At 55.6% G+C, this 16,843-nt stretch overlaps 1 protein-coding gene across 6 annotated transcripts in view; it reads right to left on the bottom strand.

The window, feature by feature from the left end:
* Positions 1-339: 339 nt before the first annotated feature.
* The window catches only part of CNTFR (ciliary neurotrophic factor receptor), a 38,831-nt gene continuing 22,327 nt past the window's right edge, over positions 340-16,843 (bottom strand). For 4 of the 6 annotated variants that reach the window (XM_033238247.1, XM_033238246.1, XM_033238250.1 and 1 more), the window contains 6 exons: positions 13,373-13,606; positions 6,575-6,692; positions 6,233-6,399; positions 4,952-5,115; positions 1,596-1,776; positions 1,065-1,237 (listed from right to left, as the gene is read on the bottom strand). In XM_033238247.1, the coding sequence (XP_033094138.1) occupies positions 1,065-1,237; positions 1,596-1,776; positions 4,952-5,115; positions 6,233-6,399; positions 6,575-6,692; positions 13,373-13,606 (1,037 nt within the window). Of the gene's footprint in view, positions 980-1,064; positions 1,238-1,595; positions 1,777-4,951; positions 5,116-6,232; positions 6,400-6,574; positions 6,693-13,372; positions 13,607-16,843 lie in introns of those variants that run through there. The other 2 variants (XM_033238248.1, XM_033238251.1) reach the window with 1 other exon arrangement.

Below are 16,843 nucleotides of genomic sequence, written 5' to 3'. Positions count from 1 at the left end.
CCCTGTGCACTGGGCTTGGGCCTGGGCACTCATGGAAGGCAGTTCTAGAGGTGACCCTTGAAAGGCTTCTGCCCCAGCCAAGACTTGGGCAGCCTCCAGGACTGACTGGATACCCCACGGGATCACTCATTTCCCACAATTTTTCCCTGGCTGCAACCCTGTGCTCCAGGGAAGCCCTACCCGCCAAGAAGTAGACAACACTGTTACCAGATACACTGGCCTGAAAGCTGAACGCCTCTCCCCACCTTCCCCAACCACAATTTCTTTCCTCCACCAGCCCTGGAAGGGGCAGGGTCCTTGGAAGAGGGGTACCCTCCCAAAGCGTATCTGTTTCAAGGACTCATGAAATGGTGACGTTTAATGAGAACCCCCCACCCCCCCACCCTGTATATACATCTATAAAAAATTCAAATACAGCAAGTTACCATTGAGTCAGACTAGAAGGGACTGACAGAGCATTAAATACTGTGGGATAGGAGCAGGGTCAGGGGAGGGGTGTACAAAACAGGGCAGAGGGGAGGGGACTGAAAAGTGTGGGCGCTGGGGGGAGGGGGATGGCTGGGCCCCCCCAGCATCAGGAGCTTATAATCTGACGGTGGCAACAAAGACCCTGGGATAGACAGGAGGCTGGGGCAGGAGGAGAAATCGGATGTGAGAGGCTCCCCTCACGTCCCCCAAGGGCTCCTGGGAGTCGCTGGCATTGGAGGGTCCAGCCCAAGGGGCCAGGGTGAGGGGGTCTTTGGTGGGTGGGTTAGCTGCATGGCCCACCTCCCCCGAGGGAGGAAGGAGGGCCAGCTTGGTGCGGCAGGGCTGGGGGGCGGCAGGCCCGGGCCCGCCGAGGGTCTCCACAAATTGTGTCTGAAGAGAATGCAAAAGGTCCTCCTGCCCGTGTGCAAAATAGAAACCGGGGTCTGCAGGCTCAGCTCCGGCCTCCTGCTCCTCTGCAGGTGCTCTGCATGTCCTCATGGGGTGCCGGGCTCTGCAGAGACAGGCATGGGCCTGTCAGGGAGGGGACTGGAGTGGGGGTTCCCTCAGGCTCCCTCTGCCACCCAGCCTCACTCAACCTACCAGATCATGAGACTGCTGGCAGTGGCAGCAGCGGCAGCCAGGGCCAGAGTGATGGGGATGCTGACCAAGAAGGGTGCCGAGGGTCCCCCGCCGCTGCCCAGCTCCCCCGGGTCACAGATCTTCGTGGTAGGTGGGGGTGCTAGGGAGCTGGTGGTGCTGGTCGTGGTCTCTGGGGAACATGGGGGAAACTCAGGGCAAGGCCAGGGCTGATGTCCCATCCAGATCTGGGGGCTCATGAGACACACCGTTCTGCTTCCTGCATCAGACTGGTACGCCTCCCCCATCAGGCAGATCCTGCTTCCCAAGGCTCACAGATAACCCCTCCACCCAATGACCCCTACCAACGATGTCCAGATAGCATGGACCAGGAATGGCAGGGGTTGGACAGACAGGCAGACGTGTGGCTGCCACAGAGTGTGGCTACCCGGGGAGCAGAGGGTGGAGGCAGCAGGGTAGAACCAGGCCACAGGTTCTACCACAGGCCTCCAGGACAGCAGAGCCAGGAGGTAGGGCAGGAGCAAGCTCACCCGCGGCCTGGGCCTCCGTAGTGAGGTGTCGCGGTTCCTCAGTCCAGGGCGTAGCATGGGCAGCCACGCTCCAGTCACTCCATGTCCCAATTTCATTGTCCTTGGCTGCTACCTGGATAATGTACTCCTTCCCGGCGTAGGCATCTGTGATGGTGTGTGCTGTGCCATCAGACAGCTCCACCTGCAGCCAGACCATGGGGTGGGGGTAAGGACACACCTGGGGGCCAGGAGGATGAGGTCCCTCCAGAGGAAGTGAGCATGCCTCTGGGGAGAGGCGAGTGAAGTGCTCTGGGGACAGTGAGGACTTCCCTGGAGGAGAAGGAGGACATGGAGAATATTCTTGCCAGAGATTGGGGACATCTTAGGGAGGAGACCCCACGGGAGAGCAGTTGTCCCTGAAGGAGAGTAATGACATCTTCAAGGAGACCAGAAACACCCCAGAGGATAATAAGGAGGTCTTTGCCCTGTGCCTACGACTCTGCTGTTGCCCCTGCTCTCTCACAGTCCCCAGCCTGGCTGAATCCCGACCACAGTCCCAGCCTGCAGGTGGCAAGGGCAGGGGGTGAAAGGAGATGGTAGTGCCGCCCTCTTCTCCCACCAGGAAGCCACTGAGAGGGGAGGTTCCACACACTGACTGGAGCTAGGCTGCCTGAGTTTCAAATTTGGCCCCATCCCTTAGTAGTGAGGTGACCAAGTTACTTAATATCCTCACACCTTGCCATCCTCATCTGCAAAACGGCGTTCATGAGAGTATCCATCTCTTAGGGTTACAATAAGGACCAACGCATGACGACAGCACCAAATGCACTTCAGCCGGCGCTGTCATTACCATGGCTTCTGGCCAGAGCCTGGGTTCCCAGATGCCCAAGGCACCTACCAGCCCGGCCCCAGCTGAGCCTCCCCTCAGGAAGGCCTCAGTGTGGTTATCACCCTGCTGGGGCAGAAAGGGGTGGGGGACAGCCCCTGGGGCTTCGGGGCACAGAACAGCTGCTCCATTTCCTCCTGGAGGCATCGCAACCCCACTCCTGCCCCACTGGCCTCATCCTGCTGGTCTCCCCCAACCCTCCAGGCCGGGCTGCCTGTCCGGCGCCCCTTCCAGGCCCAGGCTGGGCTCTGGTTCATCTCAGCGGCACCCGCTGCCTCATTAAGCCGCCTTGTAAACAGGGGCAGCCGGCGGGGGCGGAGGAGGGGGCCGCTCTGGGCCACGTCTGGCTTCAGGGCTTTTTTGGTCCCTGTTCCAATCTTCCCCTAGAAAACTGGGGTCTGGGCTATCTGACCTGACAGGCTGTGAGTGCATGCACACATGTGTGTATGTGTGTCGGGGCATGTGCTCAGCCTGTGGCCCTGATAACGGTGGTAAAGGTCAGGGTCATGGTGAGACACCTTTTGGGCCCAGACCCTGGGCTCAGTAAATCCTAATCTCAGCCCTGGAAGATCGGAGGGTCCCAAAGACCCTCTTCTCCTGGAGCCAGGGTCCCAGTTCCACCTTTGGCACCCCAGTCCCTTTCTGCTCAGCTCCTTCAGCTCTGTCTCCCTCCTGCCGGGATTAGACCGCAGACCTCCATGTCAGTCTCCCACAGGGAGGGAGCCATGGGGAACAGATCAAATTGCCGCCTCATTGTGGGCTCTCCTGGGGGCCACATATCCTAGATCAGGATCCTTCTTGCGAGGTTATCAGTGATCCCTTCATCCTCCCTCTCAAGAGAAAGGCTTCTCAACTGACAGGAACTCCCTAGTCACTGACATTGGCCTCCCCTGGGAGTCCTCCTTGGTCTGCTGGAGCAGACGCCCAACACGCCTTCCAGGCCTCCCTGTCCACTTAGGGCCAGGGCAGGAGCTGTAGAGAACCCATGCTGGGTCCCTGTACTTGCCTCTCTCTTGTCCATGCTGAGACAGCCCCTGTCCAGGGCTCATTCTTTTGCAATTCCTGGTCTGGATTTTCCTCCTGAAAATCCAGGTGATGTTTTTCTCTGTTCTGCCCTTCTCGCCCCTCCCAGTCATACACCTGCCTCTCCCCAAGGTCAAGGATTGGGGAGAATAGACTCTGTTCACAGCAAAACTTTAGATGAAAAGAACCATAAATCTAGCCAGCCCCAGTGCCAGTGAGACACGGAATGGGGCTAGGATGAGCTACAGGCCACGTGTGTTCTCGCCACAGAGCCTGCACACTTTGCTCTTCCCACCTCAGTGTGGGGGTCAGTTTTGTGCATGGTCTTGGCATGTTAGTTGCATACACGTATGGCGTATGATTCCTGCTGGGAGCCGCGCGTGTGTGCATGTTCCCGTGTGTGTGGTGGGCAGTGTGCCAGGTCCACTGCAAGGCGTGTGCGCCGCGACGTGCGGGGCTGCTGCCTGTAGCTCCTTAGCAGGGGAGGGGGGGCTTGTGAAACTAGACCCTGGTTATTAGCAATGCATTAGGCGCGGGCAGCTGGCCAGGCGGGAGGGACTCCGGACTCTGTCAGGGAACATGTGAGTGCATGAGTAGGCTTTGTGGGGGACAGGCACCCAGGAATCGAATTACACGCTTTAAAGGCCAGACGGGATAGGGGCATGAGGAGCTGGAGTTGGAGCCTGGTAGATGAGGTAGGGGTACAAGTTGACCCCCAGGACCAGCCTGGGCTGTCCCATGGAGTACCCTCCCAACCCCAGTCCTAGCCTACAGGCCTCATGGGCCACACAGAGTGCCCAAAACCCTATGGGCCCAGGGTGCTTAAAGCAAGAGAACTCCAAGTCTGCCCCAAACCTCTGGCTGTTCCCCAGAGCTCTCTATTGTAGCTTGATCCAGACCATAGTCCGACCCCATACTGATTCTTGTCTACTGCTTGGTTCCCAGCCAGGCTACCTTCCAACTCATAGCCTCAAGCTGACCCCTAAGCTGGGTCTGACTTTGGAGTTCTGATGCCAGCCAGGGCCTAAACTCACCCTGGACCAGGCTTGACCCCACTGCCTGATCCTGACCCCTTGGGGCCAGCACAGGCCCAGAGCCTGGGCCAGAGTGTAAAGGGGGAGATGTCTTTCAGGGCTGAAAGAGGGAGATGTCTGGTCAGGCTGAGGTAAGGAAAGGGAGCCTTGCCTGTCCTGCCCACTGTCTCCCTTCCTGCATTTCTCTCCACTATCCTGGGGAGCCACAAAAGACATATGTGTTCCCACTGCACTAACAGGGGTCACTGGGAACCCCTAAGGACACCTGCCTCAGCTCCATCCATTCTCCCAGGCCCACCTGGTCCCTTTTCCCCACAGAGAGCCTGACTCATCAGGTCTCACACTGGAGCTGCTGCCACATGGGATACGGGTGCCACTCACTCCACATGATTCTAACTCAGGCACCCAGGATCTTGACAGGGCAGGGCACTCACATGCTGCCACTGGTCCAGGATGAGGGGTCGGTAGCGCAGAAAGAACTTGAGAGGAAAAGACTCAGGGTCAGGCCAGGTCGAGGGGGTCTGCCACGTCACCTCCAGCCGGCGAGGGTTGCTGGGCACTGGCCGGGCTACCACATTTTCTGGAGGATCAGGCTTCACTGTTCAGGAGACATAGCTTCATGACTACACTCATCTCTGGCAACAACCCACTTTGTCAGCTCCAGCCACCATGTTGACCCTCTCATATTGCCAACCATTGTCATCAATATCATAGTCACCATGCCTCTTCTCTGTTGTCAATTCTGGTAGCTACCATAGAAAACTATCTCATTACTTCCAAGTCTGACATCCCCATCATCACCAATGGCTGTCACTACAGTCACTGTCACCAACTCTTCATATCAACATCCCAAATTTCATCTCATCATCCCATCATCCCAACCCTATCCTCATACTGACCTGCATCCCAGTAACTAAGCCAATATGATGCCTCCATAGTTACCACTGTCACCCCCACTGTCACCTGGATTACCCCCTCCTACCCCAGCATCACACACTCCCCCAAGCCTGGTTTTTCACTTCAACTTTTCCAGTTCCAAACTAAGACCTGGGTCAAGAGTAAAAGAGTCCACAGGTGTTGCAGATCTGGAGGTAGGCTGGGGATCTGATGGGAGTGCCTAAGGGCCCAGCTTATGTAGAAATACTCTGGCTAGGGATCCAGTCATGGGGTCTGGGGAGAAGACAGGGGCAGGCAGAAGATCTGGCTGGGGTGGAGGAATAGCAGGCAGAAAGCCTGCCTGGAATAGGGCAGGGGCAGGTAGAAGGTCTGGCTGGGATGGGGGCGTCAGGGGGAGGACGGTATCTGTCCCAGTCCTGTCTCTTGTTCTGACACCTCATTCATCACAGGCCGTAAGGAAGCCATTAGAGTTGGGGGAGTGGTGGTGGAGGCTGCAGCTGCACAAGGGTCTGGCCCAGCCTGCCCCCACTTCCCCATGCTGCATGTTCTGGGAGCCAGAAAAATGATCGGAAGAGCTGCTGTATAGGTCTCTCGGCCCTTCAGGTAAAGGACATTCACTTACACGTTCACAGGTATATATGTCATGCATATATGTGCACATATATGTGCACTGTACATACCTGTGCAAAGGCATGCACATGCCATGTATACATGTGCATGCATGTGGACATCCCCACCAATGTTCATGTGCCTCTGGCACACATCCACTTACATTCCCACTGGAGTAGGCAGCAGGTTCCCCCAACCACCACACTTACCAATGGTGAACTCATCAAAGGTGATAGCTGTGGCATTGTGGCCCAGGGCATTGCTGACACTTATAGAGACCTTGTACTTGATGGTGGAGAACAGGTGCATGTAGCGAATGTGGCAGCGGTTCTTGAGGGCTGGGTCCTTCTCACAGACCATAATTTTGGAGCCATGCCTGGGGAGAGGTGAGGCCCAGGTACTGTTACCAACATCAAGGGTCAGATGGGGTAGAGGTTGAGGGAAGGTCAAGCCCAAGGCAGGGCTGGGATATGGACGGAGGGCATGGTGGTGGGAAGGGGGTAGAGGTCAGAGGTCAGGGCTGGACCCGGGTCACAGGCACAGCTACTCACAGCACAGTCACATTGAAGGTGTTGGGAATGTAGGTGGGGGTGGGCAGATGCCAGCTGCAGTAGAAGCCCTTGGGGTAAGTGTTGGAGCGGCAGCTGAGCACAGGCTCCCGCGGCGGCACTGGGGGTGAGGACAGTATGGTCAGGGCATTCTTGGAGCTCCCAGTCCCCTGCACTGTATGGGGACAGGTGGGCCCCAGAGCCCCAGCTCTCCCCCCTCAACCCATCATCGATGCCAAAGTTGTGGGGGGGGGAGGCTGTCAGCGAGGGTCTGAGGCTTCCCAGGCCACAGAGAGCCAGATGTTTAATTAAAGAAAAACAAGGGCTGTGCGTACAGGGAACCCCCCCCTCCACCTGCTCAATGGAGGCAGGAACCGTGGGGAGCAGGGGGCTGCTGGCCTCAACTCATCAATCACAGGATGGAGGTGATGTCTGGGGGAATTGGCCCCAGCCCCACATCTCCTGCCACTTTGTGTCCACTCCCAGAGGAAGACTGTGCTGCGGAGACGAGGGGAGTCTTGAATGGGTCCTCCGACTGCTGGAGTATTGGGTGCACTTCCTGGAGAAGAGACACCCCAGACTTCCCTCAGTAGAGATGGAGACACAAAGACAGGCCTGGTGGCTACACAGGAACGGCACTGGGCAGCTGTTTGTATGCATATCTGTGTTTGTAGATGTCTGCATGCAGGGGTATACATGCTACATACATGTCTCTATGTGACATGAATGAGTGACCAGGGATCCATAGGAGCAGCTATGTGGATGTGTGTGAATCTGCGTGTCTGTGTGATTGTGTGTGTGTACAAGTGCCTGTTGAAAGGAAGCTGCTGTTCCCTTTGTGTGTATCTCATCCCAGTGCCAGCCCCCAGCATCTTCATCGCAGACCCTTTAAGAAGCCCTTTACATGGTAAGCAGCTGCCCTCGACTCTGAAATAGGAAGGCCCAGAGAGGGATAGGGACCTCTCAAGGTCAGACAGTAAGCCAGAGCTGGGACTAAACCCCAGGACAGGGGTAACCCTATATACACACACTGGGGAAGTCCTTTCTGCAGTCTAGCCCGCACTCTTTTTTGCTGCCGTGAGCACTTAGCCCAGCTGTCCCACCCTCAGGCATTGGGTAAGGCGTGAGGACAGGCGGCTCAGGTTCCTGGAAGGAGGCAGCTTATGTGATCTGACCCAAGCAAGGAATGTCCGTCTGTGGCTCCAGGGACACTGACACCTCCCTCCTGTGCCTCCCCCCTCCTCCGCCCCCGGCCTGACAGGTGGACAGGAAATGGGAGGGGGGCAGCTCAATAAGCCAGGGACAGTGAAGGGGAGTGCATGTCTATGCTTGTAGAGTGGCCATGGTGACACAGGGGAACAGTGGGCTTCCATCCACAGTGTGCACGTGACTGTGAGCGACTCTGTGTGATTGAGTGTGCGTGTCCAGTATGCGTGATGCTGGGAGGGGCCTGGGGCAGAACCCCCAGGATCCAGATCTGGCTTTGCAGCAGAAGAGGTGAGGGGACAGAGAGGCATCAGGAGAACTCCAGGTGGAGGGGGCAATGCTGTGGGCGGAGGCAGCTCCATTCCCCAGGCCTGTCGGGGAAAGCAGGGCCCAGTTGAGACCCCACAGGGCCAACCTGCGTTCTGCCCTCCACTGTCCGCCTCCCTTGGGAAGCCTTCCGGGCCCTGTGTCCATCTCGTGTCGTTCCATGTTCATCCTGTGTGCCTTTAGTGTCTCTTCCCTGTCTGCCCAGGGGTGCAGAACTCTGCCTGGGGGTGGGGCGGGGGGCGGCCAAGGACACAGGAAGTGCCTTCTGGGGGCCTGTTGGCCAGGCCAGAGTTGGCAGCCACCCCAGGAGGAAAGGACATTCCGAGGTCGGCCGAGAAGCCTCCACTCCCCGCTCCTGCCACCGCCCTCCTTACCCCCAGGAAGGGGAAGGGCGCTGGGGGTGGGGTGGGGATCGGAGCCTGCAGAGTCAGCTCCCTGCTGCCCAGGACTCCTCGGAGGGCAGAGCGGGCCACAGCACTGGACTCACAGGCCCCCACCCCTGGCCAGCCTCCCCACTGACCAGGCTCCTCCACTCCCCAACTGTCCTCCCCCCTCAGACCAGCCTCCCCTTCCAACCTCCCCCTCAGGCCAGTTCCTCTCCCTGACTGGGGAGGTCATGGTGGGGTGGGGGTTGGGGGGCCGACTGGGGGCTTTGTCATCTGGCTACTCCTGCCTGGCCCTGGGCCCTGAGCAGGGAAGGGCTTGGGTTTCCTGACAGGGACCAGGTTTCTCAGAGGGAAAAGGAGGAAAGAAAAACAAAAGGAAGAAAAGGAGTGACTTGCTGCAGCTGGAGCCCAGCTGAGGGGCCGGGTGGGTGGAGGTGGGGGTGCTGTGAGATTGTAGGACAGTGTGGGATCAGGATGCCTGTTATGTGTTGTGAGTTGGAGAAAAAGCTGTTTTTAAGAAGCTGTGATTGCAAGGCTGTGTGTAACTGTGAGAGGCTCCGTGTGTGTAACTGTGAGACTCTGGGCAGTTGTGTAACTGTATGATGGGAGGCTGTGTGGGACTGGATGACTGTGTTTGCACATGACTCAGGGTGAGGCTGTTCAATTTTGAGACCGTCCCTATGTGCAAGGCTGTGTGGCCAAGGTACTCTGTAAGAGTGCCTGCAAATGTGCCATTGTGTCTGAACATAGAGACAGCTAGAGCTCATACATGAGGCAGTGCATATGGTGATGGAGCAAAGTGAGGCTGAATGTATTTTGCAAACTGTGCGTGTGGAAGGTGCCCGGAATTCCCAGCATGTTCACACGTATGAACTGAACACCGTGTGAGTGCATGTTAGAGTGTGTGAGCAAACGCTCCTATGCACACAGGTCACAGTATCAGGCTCTGGGGAGAAAATGCACACAGGTCCTATGCACACAGGTCACAGTATCAGGCTCTGGGGAGAAAACAGGGCATCTGGGTTGCCCCTTGGGGTCTCTTGAGACACCCAAGTGACTGTGTCAGCCTGTGGCAGGGTGTCCCTAGGTCCCATGTGGGGCCGTGTGCGCGTGTGCATGCGTGCGTGTGCCCCCGCTGGCCCAGGGTTTGTTTGTTTTCCTCCTAATTGACTTGTTTTTCCATGTCCAGCCCACCAAACCGCATGTTTTTCCTCTCATCTCGCCAGCCCGCCTGGGCTGGAGCCCCCGGCACGCATGAGGCCTGCCCGCCGGCCCAGAGAGGAGGAGGGGCAAGCTGCCCACACCCTAGGCCAGGCCCGATCAGGCAGGGTGGGGCAGGGTGACCCTTCCACTCCAGCCCTACCCACGCCCCACCCGCATGCCGCCTCCTGCCTGGCATTCGAAGCTCAGGCCTGGTTCAACCTTATCTCGTGGCATCCCTTGACGCATTCCAACTTCTGGACTCCCAAATGCCCCGCCGACCTCCCACTTGTGATTTCTCCCCAGACATTTTCTTTGACCATAGCCTTCTCCCCACTCTTTCCTTTCCAGCCAAACAGGGCTACAGGGAAAGGAGTGCTGAACCAGGGGATCCAGAGCTTCCATCCTAACCAATCAAATAAAAGTTTTAAAAAACTGGACAAGGAACTGTCCATTTAAAAATCATTTTAATCTGTGGTTTGTTTTAGTTTAAGATCAGAATGATACAGAATCAGCAGTGTCTTGTAAATAAAAAGATGCTACTTAAAGGAACACTGTGATCCTGCTTCCTAATGTGGGGGGTCGTTCCGTCATCCTAGGAAGGAGAGGAGTCCTTAGGGCTCTGCTCGTGATGATCCACTTGAGAGCAAGAAGGCAGATCAGGAGAAAGCAGTTCAGGGATTAGCCTGGTTAAGGAGACTTCCAACAGAATACTGTTAAGACCAAGTTCCCTTGTAAATAGAGACATAAAAATTGCACATGTTTAGGATAAATATTAAATAATTTTTGGTTTGAATGACCCATAAATCAGGGGTCACTCTGTCCTGTTCTCTGATAGCTGGCAGGAAGGATAATTTGATATTGAGTGTTGCCAAAGCCAGTCTCTTGTTACTAATATGAAGTGACTGAGACGATAATGATTAATATCCCCTGTTCCTCTGACCAGGTCTTTAGAAGGAAATAATGCAATGAGAGATAAGTACTTGAAACTAATGCTACAGCCAACTCATGGCCAGCCTTCCTCTGGCAGCAGGGCCTGGAGGGCAGCGAGCACTCTTATAAAAGGTCTGGGCCCTGGTTACAACAGGGCAGCTGTGGGCATGTCCTGTGGGTATAGACTATGGACATTACTTCAAGACCCAATTCCCCTCCGACGACCTCTCAAAGAAGATCACATCAGCAGCAGCAGGGGTCCAGGGCCACCAAGGCCCAGCCATCACAGCCAGCCTTGTCCATCCTGAGGACTTCTGGGACCCAAACTGAGAAGACAGGGATGTGGGTGACCAGTGCCAAGCTGGGTTCATCCTTTTTCCACAGCACTCAGTAAATGGCCCTTTTCCCTCTGTAAGGGCCTAGGGCTAGACCGAGTGCTCCACTTCTGATGGACCCCATAGTGGGCCAAGGAGAATTATTAGGCTGGTCCTGCATTTCTCAAGCTGGCCAACAGGGGTCACTCCACCCGTGGCTTGCAACTAAAATGTTGGGTTTTGACTGCCATCTCTTCAGTTTAGACACATTAAAGAATAACCAAAAAAAAGGCCTTCCCATGGGGAAAGGTATATTCCCACCAAAATACATTTTCACACCTCTTTAAGCCCCACAGGTGGGTCAGTGTTTTTGTGGAAGACCCTGAACAACCCTTCAGCCTAACATTTTGCATGGTGGTCTACGCTAGTCTTCTGACAACGAGGCAAGTGTCTGCTCCCAGATCCCTTAAACATCTCTTAGGTAGCTTCTAGGGAATTAGGAGATGATTTCTGGGCAGTGGGGTGAACCATACCCAAATAAAATGAGGCCAGAGGAGCTTGATTCATTGGCTCAGGAGAAAAGAAATGAAGAAATGGAACTATGTTCAGAGTATTCACTCTGTTGGTGGGTACCTGCAGCTGGGATCTGGATGCCTGCCCACCTCACCTTCAGCAATGGTGATGGCCTTGTCATTCTGACTTCTCCAGATCCCTCTTCCAAATCACACTCACCTGGTCTTCCCTCTACCTTCTTGCTGGCTCCTTCTTATTTCTTTCTGTGGCTCATTTCCCTCCATCGACCTCTTTACATGCTGATGGTCTTTAGGGCTCAGTTCTGGGTCCTCTTCTCTCTTCACTCCACGATCTCTCCCTTGGCCATCTCACCCCCTCCCATGGCCTTAATGCTGACAACCCCCCACAAATATCCATCTCCAGCAGAGGCCTCTCCCCAAATCCCAGATGCTCAGACCCACTGGTTACCAGCCATCTCAACTCCCGGTTGTCCTCCAAGGATCCCACCGAACAGGTCTGCAGCAGATGTCTAGGGAGCCGCAGATCTCTTGCCCATACTATTAATACTTCTCACTCCCAAATTCTGCAGTTATTCGCCTAAGAGCCTTCTTTTGCTTTGCCTGCTGGGACATCAGGTCAAAAGTGCTGGGGAATCAAAGCGCCTCCCTCCCACCCCAGGTGAATCTCTCAACCACTGATGGGCAGGAGCTAGTATATACACATCCCAGCTCCCTTACCCTCAAGCAGGGCAACTCAGGTGCATGTTCTGCATCTGCACCTTCAGTGGTTAATGTCAGTCGCCAAGAGGCAATGTCTGGATAACTCACTCTTTATTGACTAACTTAACGTCCTTTTTATGTGTCACTTTCCCATTCCTTTATGGTATTTTCCTCACCTGCCAAATAAACTACTTGCATAAGAATTCTCATCTTGGGATCTGATTCTAGGGAAACCCAAACTAAGACACTGTTCAAATAGCACACATTATCTTTTCCTTCTGTTTTCTTCCTGTTGGCAGTCATGAATCTCTCCAGCTGTCTTGACTCCTCCCACCCTCTATTCTCCTGTCCTTCTCACCTCCAATCCATCACCAATTCCTGGAGGTCCAACTGCCCCTTCTCAGCTTCCCCAGGTCCTCATCCTCTCTCCTGCATCCAGTAACAGCCTCCTTCCTATCTTGGTTTTTCTCCACCCAACCTGCCTCCCTCCACTCAGAGTGATCTTTTAGGAACATGACCCAGAAATTGTCACTGCCCAGCTTCCAGGATCATGATCTGCCTCCTTGTCCCTTCCTTCAGCTCTCTCTTCACATAGACACCAGCCCAAGTGGCCTTTATGTGACATCCCAGCTGCTGAGGCCTACAGTCACACCCAGCTCTCTGCCAGAAATGATGTTTCAATGTGTCTTCTAAATCACCATTTGCTTCCCAAGTCTCCATTCGCTTCCCACTCCAGGATGCCTTCCTCCTTCCCTGGGGCCTCCTGGAGCACCTTGCCTATACCTGTGTAACTACATATCCCAATTCCCTCCCTGAAGCCCTCTGACCAGCCCTTGTGGGAGCAGACACAGTGAGGCTCCTCCAGCTCAGATCCGTGACCTGAGGGTCTCTCCCCACTCATGTCCCAGGTAAGCCATGCCTTGCCAGCTCTCTGCCCACGCTGTCAGAGGGAATAGGGTTTTAGGATACCTAAGATCTCCACGGGGGTGGGATCATGGGCAAAATGTCTAGGGGTCTGGACTCAGTGGGCAAGACTGGGCTAAGAGGCCAGAAGAGTGGGCCAGGACAGAATCAGAGGGCAAGGATCAGGCTGCAGCTCTCCCCTCTCCGTGTCCCCCTAACAGGAAGGGGACTTGATCTGGGCTAGGAGTCTGGGTCTCAAGGAAGGAGGGAGGCTGGATGAGGGGTGGGGGCAACACTTACAGCCCACATGCAGCAGGACTTGGTGGCGCAGGTGCCAGGAGTCACGGTGGAAGCAGGCGTACAGGCCACTGTGGCCCAGTTCCAGGCCACGGAGCACCAGCTGAGAGCCGTTGAGCAGGTCAGGGGCCAGGTCTGTCCCATTTACCCGCCACGTCACTGCTGCATCCCAGTTTGCTGTCCCACATGGCAGTGTCACGTCGGAGCCTAGGCGCTCGTACTGCACATGGGGTGCCTCTGTGGGGGGCGAGGGCAGAGGGCAAAAGTCACAGGTCACAGCCCTGCCCAGCACTCCCAGGTGAATGTGTTCAGACAAGAGCCTGTGAGGATGCATGAGTGAGGATGAGAGGCTCAGTGTCTGACTGTGTGAGTGTCTTGGGGAGATGAAGAGTGTTCAAGTGTGCAAGTGTGTGGGTATATGAGTGTCTCCAAATGTATGCATGTGCATGTACAGGGGCTAGGTGTGTGACTGGGCAATCTTCTGTGTGTGTGTGTTTGCATGTGACAGACTTTGCATAATGCTGAGAGGGGTCAGTTCTCACAGAAAACCCAGTTCCTTTCCAGTCCCTGGGTTTTTTAAAGTTTCCTGACCCCCATGACCCTGATCTCTTGCCACCCACAGGCTCAGCCCAGTCACTGACATCCATTACCCAGGCAAGCTGGCACTGAGGGGCCCACTCCTGGACTCCTTTTTCTGTCTCCCTATCTATTTCTCTTCCCCACCCCATCCTTGTCTCTTTCTGTCCTGTCTCTATCCCCACCTCCCCCATCTCTCTTCCTGTCTCTCTCCTTTTCCTCCGTCTGCCCAGCCTGCCATCCCACAACAACCTGCCCCTCAGCCATCCAGGGCTCAGGTGGCAGCAGGAGAAGGGAGAATGGGCAGCAGGGAACCCTAGGGAACTCCTAGCAGATGTCAAGTTCACAAGGCAGGAACTACGTAGGGCAGGTTGGGGTCTTGGGGGGTGCAGTGCTGCTGGGATGAAGCGAGTACTCTGACCATTCATCTCCTGCCCCCAGGAGCAGCCTGTCAGAGCCAAAATCAAACCCCAGCCCTGGCTTCAGCAACCCAGGCATGATGGACAGAGCCCAGGAGACTGGAAATGGAAGGGTGGAGGCGAGCACCTGTCGACAGGCAGCGCGAAGTGAGGGAAGCGAGCAGGGCAGAGAGGCAGATTTAAGACGCAGGCACACAGAGACTGGGAGATGGGAATCTCAAGACACCCCCTTCTCATTCTACCCACTGAGCCTGAGGGACAGACACTTCCCAGGTCTTGGCCAGATCTGTGGAGTGAAGGTGGGAGAGGAGAAGGGAAGGGGGAGGGGGCAGCAGTTTGGTGGGGGCTGCAGGATCCCTCGTTAACACTCGCTTACATCTCCCCTCCACAGAGTCACCCTGCTGAGCTGGGGAATTTTCAGAGGCAATTCCTGTTAACGAGCCAATTAAGTTGGGCCAGTGGCCTCTTAATTAGACTTGTTAACACCACCAAGACTGCAGGGGTGTAGGGATCCCCCTTGGACCCACTGGCCACTCCCTCCCCCCATTGCAGCCTCCTCCTTGGCACTGCTTTTCTCTGCGCTGGAATGTCTGTCCTGGTTTGCTGCCTCTGTTGTCCTCGCTGTGCCAGGGTCTCTCTGTGACTCTGGGTCTCTCTCCCTCGCTGCCTGTCTCTATCCTGCCCCTCTCTGAGCCTCTCTGTCCCTGTCAGAGGAGAAGGAAGCAGAAAACCCAGTCAGCCCTGACCACTCGTCTGTGGAGCCTGGGACCAGCCGAACAGAGGATGAACGGGCGGAAGGGCGGTGGCTAGGGGCCTTGGAGGCCACAGCTGTGAGGCTGGACCAGACACTAAACAGGGGCCTCCCCCTGACCAGAGGCCCAGTGTCCAAGACTCCGGCCACCGAGCCCCCCCAACAGTCCACCAGCTCCAGTCACTGAGCCCCCCTCCAGCCTCCCTTCCAAAAACCTGGAGCTTCCAGGAAACATGCCAAGCCCCTCTCTCTGCACCCCCTAGCAGAGACTTTGCATCCAGCTGCCTGAGGAGGAGGCTGAAAACTGACCTTTGGGGAGGGGATGTGGCCATCATGGTCCCAGCAGCAACACATCAACACTGACCAGGCAGTTCAATGCTAACATGGACCCAGTGTGGCCCTTAATCCTGGGGAGCAGGTACAGTCACCACACAAGGACACAGTGACCCAACATCACATTATACAATGGCTATGGGATAACACCTCCCGACCACACCTCGTCTGCTCCACAAAAAAAGTAGAAACACAACCTGACAGTAATGACAAACCGATGATGTAAGGGCAGGGCAGGATGAAAAAACGACAACACAATGGCAGAAGACAACGACAGGCCACAATGGAGAGGTGGAGGGGCAACAGGACATAACAAGCACACAGTGTCACAACTGCTACAATAACACAACAATGGCAATACACACAGCCATGCAACTGCTCCAAAGATGGCAGTGATTTAATCTTTTGTCTCTGGACAGCTCTGCTCCCGCCCGATGGGTGCCCCTACTGATGTGCTGTCCATTTCAGAAATTAAATCAAGCAGCAGGGGGAGGATGGGGTTCTTGGCCCTGACGCGGTGACAAATGCTCCAAAGGAATCAGCTGTGAAAAGGTTGTTAGAAGCCAGGATGAGAGACAGAGACAGGATGAGGTCATGGACATGGAGAACACAGAGGGACAGAGCTGACGGCTCCCTCACACCTGCACACACAGGCTCACAGGGGGACCACATGCCAGAAACAGTCCCCCCAGGCATCCTAAAGCAACTTCACTTTGCCACATACACAGGAACAAGGGCAGTCACCCCTAAAGAAGAAGGACATGCAGGACAGTCATCCACAAGGCCACAGCCACAAGTTCACAGTCACACAGGGACACTGTCTCACTTCAGGGATGGTGACACCTGATACGAGATCACACGTACACATACAAGAAGGGCACCATCACCTGGAGGCACAGCAGTTCCCCCCGGGGACACAGGGAGACAGTTTAATAAAAACACACGAAGAGAAATAGAGAGATATAATTACATGTGGAGTACAGTCTCAAACGCAAGGATACAGCCCACAAAGGGCACGCAGACAGGCAATGTGACAGAGACAGACAGTGTCACACGTGGGGAACAGCCCACAAGAATGCAGCCACACAGAGAAATGCACTCAAACAAGGACATGCTCTCACCCTCACAAGAACACAATCTCACACTCTCAGACAGGTGGCCTTACGTCCAGGACCATGGGGGCACAAGGTAGAGACCACTGGCAGGCCCTAGGGACGCCCAGTCAATGCCCCTGGGGGTGGCCAGGATCTCTCTGGGTCTCACTGTTGATCTCATAAAGAAGAGGCCATAGAAGCCTCGACTCACTACTCACATCCTTGAGGGTGGCAGAGCCCAGCCACCAGGGTCTGCTCCATGCCTGGTTCCTGGAGAGGCCTTCACCCTCTCTGCTTTCAC

This window comes from Trachypithecus francoisi, unplaced genomic scaffold (genome assembly GCF_009764315.1).
Source record: "Trachypithecus francoisi isolate TF-2019V2 unplaced genomic scaffold, Tfra_2.0 Lachesis_group16, whole genome shotgun sequence".
Taxonomy (NCBI): domain Eukaryota; kingdom Metazoa; phylum Chordata; class Mammalia; order Primates; family Cercopithecidae; genus Trachypithecus; species Trachypithecus francoisi.
This window is presented reverse-complemented; position numbering and strand designations above follow the sequence as displayed.